Below are 6,512 nucleotides of genomic sequence, written 5' to 3' on the forward strand. Positions count from 1 at the left end.
GCCATAGCGTGTTATCAGGAACTTGGCATATACTCTTGAAAGTTGTTGCAGCAATATGAATTAGGTGTTCATTTGATCCAGAAGCAAGATCCTATTATATGCTCGGAGCTAAAAGACAGACGGAGTTGCTGTAGAAACCACGTGGTAGTAAGTTTATATCGCGGACGTCAATAAAAATTGGTGCTGAATAAAGCCAAATAGATAGCAGAAGCATGAGATACTTGTTATGTAATAATATAAATAGTCACTAAATTTTTGACATCATTGATTTAATGTTCTTTCACTGAAGTGAGAGCGTACAACCAAAAGTTAGCTCATAAAGAAACCAATCGAAAGATAGCTAAATTGTCCACCAAAGGTTTTACAACCAAAAGAATCTGTTTCACTCACCAAATCAACAATAACGTGCTGCTTCCTCAGCTGTTTAAACTTGCCAACTCCCTAAAGTTAGAGAAAGAAATTCTATCAGTCAGATCACAGCCTACCGAACCAAAATGGATAATTATTGTTTGGTCAATTCAACTCACAGTTCATGTAGGGATGGTACGATTCTACCCACAGTGAAGCAAAGGAGTCATTCCTGCAATTTCTGAATGCTCACAGCACTGCATTCACCTGAAACAAAGCCATCAATTCTAGGCTTAGCGTATCAATTATGTTTTTTTTTCCTTTGACCTGTCTGAAAAATTAGAACTATAGTAGCGATAATCAACATCACATGTATGTTGGATCAGGAAACACAGAGACAGAAATGTAAGATTACATGGATGGTTGGACAACTAAAATACCAAGATTTAACACTAAGTTTCCCAATAAAGAAGCCAACAGTGAGGATAAAATGTTCAACTTAAAAGTATACAATTTCCCGAGAACAAAAAGCAAACGAGCGTGGTTTGCCAAGACACTCTGACACACTGTAGTCAAATGCTTCAACTAGCAACACAACGCCGCTGAAGATTAAAACGTTAAAAGAATGAAGAGGCAAATAATATTGGCATAAAAGAAACAAAGTACTCATGGTCCATTTGCAAACTATGATAGCGGACCATAATGGTTAATGAAGATGTTAAGTAGCGCAACCTGAATCAGTCAACTATGTCTTCCTAGCAAGATTTGAAGATTGAGAAGCTTTGACTAGCCCAGGAGCCCCATCAATTGCAATATTACCCACTCTAACTTCCATTGCCTCCCTTTCATCCTTCTCTCGGTTGTTCTTTGAAACATGGTTTTCAGTTGCTTCGGATAGAGAATTAGTTGAAGGAGCAAGATGTCGAGGGCCTCCAGTAATCCATGGATGAATAAGACATTGAGCCGCTGTCGGTCTTTTCTCAGGCACAAAGTCAAGGATAGGTATAAGGAAGTCTGCCATCTCATTCGCATCTTGTTCGCAGACATCATACTTTTCCATAAGCACTTTACCAAGAGTCCAGAACCGCAAGCGCCTGATGTGCCTCAGATCTCCATATCGGTTAAAAAATTCTCGTGAATGACGTCCACCTAAGGCAATCTGCAGGAATACTGAAAATTAGATCTATTGCGGGGTTATTTTAATCAGAATCAGCCTTTAGTTGCTTCTTGCCAGATATAGAAACACACCTTGCGTGGCATCATCCCAAGAAGCTCCATCATGAGGGCCAAGTGATCCTGTGATGACGATTCAAGTGAACAACTAAGTAGGCGTTTGGACATAAATGATATTTGACAAAAGTAGTTGAAGAAAAGTTGAAAAGGGGTATTTGATCATTTGGAAGTCAAAGTTGTGTTTTTACATGCATTCAACTAGAAGAAAAAAAAAATTGTGAGGGGAAAAAAATCACTTGAAAAACTGGTCAAAACCACTTTTTCGAACTTAAAACTCATCTTCATAAATAAATATTTTCAAAAAAACAGTCCAAAGCATAACCAAACGCTGTTTTGATAATCTTTTTTTTTTTTTTTTTTTTTTGAAAAATAGGGAAGTCATGTCCAAATGGGCCCTAAAAGAAAGCATTAAACTAAGGAATTATTTAAAAAGTTTCTACAATGAAACCAAACGGAGGTTAATCCACCAATTAAGATAACACAAAGTCTGGCAGGTAATCTTGTACAGCATAGGGCCATGGAAAAAAAATCCTTTTATCAGAAAGACTTGGCAAGCTAGGGCCACTGGAAAGAAATTGTGCTTTCAACATACAGCCATTTCCAAGTCAATAGTAGGGTTAATGAATACTTTTGTTAATCAAAAGAAAACAACTTACTCTCTTTCACCAACAAAGTGACTAAGAGCCTGTTTGGATGGGTTTATGCCTATAAGCTGCAAACAGCTTATAAGCTAAAAAAAATAAGTTGGGGTAGTGTAACTTATTTTTTTTGGCTTATAAGCTGCTTTAGATAATCTAAGTCAAATGGGCCTAATTATTTTTTTGAGCTTATTTTAAGCACAAAATGACTTTAAGTTGGCCAGCCAAACACTCAAAAAAGCTGAAAACAGCTTATAAGCAACTTATATGCAACTTATAAGCCAATCCAAACGGGCTCTAAGTGAGTCAGATGTTTCTTTTTTTTTTTTGATTAAGCACCGGGTGTCCGAGGCTCTTTGAGCCCCGACTAATCCCGGGGGTGCACAGGCCCTCGGCTAGGAGTTTCCCGCAAATGCACCACGGGTAATTCAGGGTTTTACCCAGTCCGATGGCCCTCAGAAGTGAGTCAGATGTTTCTAAGCAAGCTAAAATGACAAACAATAAATTTTAGCAAGCCCTCCAAATAATAATAATAATAACAACAATAGTCCTAAGTGCAGAATAATTTGAGCATCCAATGCAAAAACTCAAGGCAATGGAAGTGGCCCAGGAAATCATAAACTCCCTTAAATCTTAATCAATGAGGACAGGTGTATGCTCTAACATCCTCCCCGGGCATGTAACACGATTCTAGAGTTTATAGGTTAAGTCAATATGTAAGAGACGTCATTAGAAGTGTATAAACACCCAAACTAGTTCATGGGAAAATCTAATTGTTTGAGCAATCTTCGCTCTTTCTTCCTATACAACAGACAGCAAAAAACATTTTCTTTGCAAGAAAGTAGAAAACCTCAATCTTTAAGTTTCAAAACAAATATATGTCAAAAAGGTGGTGGATGTGAACTCAAGCTATATGATTTTTTTTAATCATAATGAAGAAGGTAACCTGCATGTATGGATCATTATCTCAGAGTTTGACATTATACTCCATTTATAAGGAGAAGTTGAGCATATATGAAGACAGAAGGTTCACTAAGAACAAGAATTCCTGCATGCTACTGAAACAATGTGGGTATGTATCATTTCTTCAATGAAGCAACATGTTTTTAGTTCCAAGATTCACCATTTTCTCACTTTGAATCTTGTCGGTAAACCTAAGGAATTGCTTAAAGTGTGCTTGCTTCTTTACCTCACCAAAACCACAATACTGCTGACATATGTTTCAAGAAACATCAAGCAAAAATAAGGCCCTTTTGATATACCAATAAGCTTCCAAGATTAGAGTCCATCAAACAGGCACGTCAATATTATAACATGCAACACATGACAATTAGCTTAAGCCACAAAATAAGTTTAAACACTAGCCAAAATCCTATCAAAGAGAATTGTTTGTGCATGTCAGCATGAAAATGGTAAAATGATCAAAAGTAGAGTTTCTATACCTCATCTCTATCATAATTGTCACCACTGTGAGGATCAAAAAGAACATCACCAGTGGTGAGCTCAAAGCAAATGCAAGCAAGGGACCAAAGATCTGCTGAAGTAGAATATTTAGATCCCAGGATAACCTCTGGACATCTATATTGTCTTGTCTGGATATCACTTGTGAACTGTTTATACGTCCAACATGCATTACCAAAGTCAACTAATTTGCACCTAACGTCAACATCAGCCAATAGCTTCTCCCTAGCGGACCGGCTGCCTCGTTTATGCCTCTGATTTCTCTGGCGCCCTTCCTTTGTAGAGACATCTTCACTGGCTTTACTACTAGTTTGTCCCTCAACTGAGTTTGCCTCAGGTTTGTCATCATGAGCAGAGTCTTCAGGACCGCTAGCTTTATTATCTGGTTCAGTCTCCACAGAAGCTTCCTTGCCCGCACACTTTTGAGCTACCCGCTTAGCTTTTTTCCGAATTTTCTTTTTCTGGTTCTTGGTCAGGTCACCATTTAGACTCTTCACATCTTTCGAAGCCCTAGATTCAGAGAGAATCTTACTTTTATTGGAAGGAAGAATGACAGGAGTACCTGACTTTGTAGGATCTTTAGCAGGATCAATCATTGATAGAAGCAATACATTTTCTGGCTTTAAGTCTGTGTGTATGATGGAAAGTTGGCGATGTAGATAATCCAAACCCACCAATACATGAAAGCAGATTTCTTTAACTTTGTGAATAGGGAGCCCTCGATAGTCTGAATACTTGATAAGCGTCAAAAGATTATCTCCCAAATATTCAAATACCATACAAACATGCTGCCCATGAGGACCAGAATGCTTAAAGTGATCCAATAGCTTCACAACACACTTCTTATCATCTGGATCTCCCTCAGCAACCTGCTTTAATATTGTTACCTCGTCCATTGCCGCTTCAGTATAATGCTGAGCACTCTTTTGGACTTTCAGAGCTACATATGTCTATTTCCGCACAAAAACATAAGCAGCAATTAGCTGAACAATCCGTAAGCCTGACAAGTTAAAAAAATTTAAGCATCTTCTCTCGCGGCCATACCTAAACTCATAGAACTATATACCACTAGTTCACGGATGCAGAGTATGAAGTTGCAAACTTTGAAAATTAGAATCAAAATGAATAACAGGCTTCTTATTTGCGCATGAATGTCCTCAAGATTCCCTTTTCAAAATGAAGAGTAACTCAACATAATGCAAGATTACAATAACAACTACTACTACTAGTACACCTCAATCTCAATTTAGTTGGGATTAGCTTATCGCTATATGAATCCTCTATATATATACATTCCACTCCATCTAGACCTATTTCATTCCAATAGTCAGCATTTTTATCTGTTAGAACAAATTAGTGGCTCTCCAGAACCAGTGGCGGATTCAGGATTTTCACTCAGGGTGTTCGAAAAAATAACTGGACCTAAATATACATTGTAAAATATGTTCAGGGTGTTCAAAAGTTAATATATGTACATGAACACATAAAATTTACCCTAAATATACACTGTAATTTTTTGTTCAGGGTGTTCGGGTGAACACCCTGGCCTCTTACTGCATCCGCCCCTGTCCAGAACTGGTGGCTCTATAAATAACACAATTGTCATTAGACTGACATATAAATTTCTACGTAAATTAAATAAGACTCTCAGGAATCAGCAAACTGTAAAGACTCATTTTTTTTTTTTTTCACAAAGAGCAAATGCACCGAAGAACACATCCAAACAAGAAATGAACAACTCCCTCAGTCCGAATTTATGTGGCAGCCATTCCTTTTTAGTCTGTCCAAAAAGGAATGTCACCTTTCTATAATTAGAAACAACTTAACTTTAAATTGCTCTATTACCATTATTGATATGATTTATAGTCACACAAATGTCTAAGGATTGTTTTGAACCACGCATTTCAAAAATCTTCTTTTATTTCTTAAACTGTGAGTCAAGTCAAACAGTGCCACGTAAATTGGGAATGAGGAATATGTTAGAGTAACCAGAAATAGATAAACAGGTATTACTACCAAATTAGGATAAATTAACAGAAGAGAGAAGAAAACTAACAGATTTGAGGACATCCCAAGCGAGCCAAACAGTTGAGAAATGACCCCAACCAAGCTTACTCTGCACTACATATCTTCCGTGTTTAAACGTATCTCCGATTCGAACAGCGTGATATCCACCACGCTTGTAATCCTCTGTCCCTTCATCCTCGGATGTATAGTCACTCGTTTCACTTTCATCGCAGCCGTTCGTTCTCTCCTCTTCTTCCGCCATCCAATATCGCACAGATCCAACACACCAATACTGGAATTCGAAAAGATTTAACCCTGCTCTCACAGAACACAAGGTTCTGGAAGAAAGACGGAGAGATGAAGAAAGTAGGGTTTCTAATTTCTTGTTAATTTGAGTGGAGAGGGAAAATTACTCAAACCATTGTTTTCCTTTTTACTATCAACAACAAATTCTTTTTTGTCACTCTCTTCGTTTGCCCTTTTCTTTTCAGTCCATTTAGAAGAAAAAAAAATCTTGTAATAATTATCTGAGTTTAACCGTTTAGACATACGTAAGACTATAATGGGTCGTTTGGTGTAAGTTAGATATTTGAGCGCTAATTTTTTTATCATGTTTGGTAGGAGGTATATATTGTACCAAATAAAGCACAAAATGCATCTTGGGATAAAAGATGGAATATCCCATCTTATTTCACTTATACTGAAATTATTTTATCCTATCCAGAAGATGGGATAAAATAATCCCAACTCTTGGGCTAAATTAGTTCCGGAATTACAATCTCGGGATAATTTTGACTATCTACCAAACAGCCACTGAGATTAAAA

General features: G+C 37.3%; 1 protein-coding gene across 2 annotated transcripts; it reads right to left on the reverse strand.

Moving 5' to 3' along the window:
• Nucleotides 1-202: 202 nt before the first annotated feature.
• Nucleotides 203-6,204, reverse strand: LOC132604494 (uncharacterized). 2 transcript variants are annotated; one of them, XM_060318026.1, is made up of 6 exons: nt 5,737-6,204; nt 3,662-4,630; nt 1,597-1,644; nt 1,081-1,507; nt 528-615; nt 203-441 (listed from the first exon to the last, which is right to left on the reverse strand). In XM_060318026.1, exons 1-4 carry the CDS (start codon nt 5,947-5,949, stop codon nt 1,094-1,096), a joined length of 1,644 nt encoding a protein of 547 aa, XP_060174009.1. In that variant the 5' UTR covers nt 5,950-6,204; the 3' UTR covers nt 203-441; nt 528-615; nt 1,081-1,093. The 2 variants fall into 2 exon arrangements, with proteins under 2 accessions (XP_060174009.1, XP_060174018.1); XM_060318035.1 differs by having other exon boundaries at nt 3,662-4,680; nt 5,737-5,877.
• Nucleotides 6,205-6,512: the final 308 nt, after the last annotated feature.

Source organism: Lycium barbarum, chromosome 1 (genome assembly GCF_019175385.1).
Source record: "Lycium barbarum isolate Lr01 chromosome 1, ASM1917538v2, whole genome shotgun sequence".
Lineage (NCBI taxonomy): Eukaryota > Viridiplantae > Streptophyta > Magnoliopsida > Solanales > Solanaceae > Lycium > Lycium barbarum.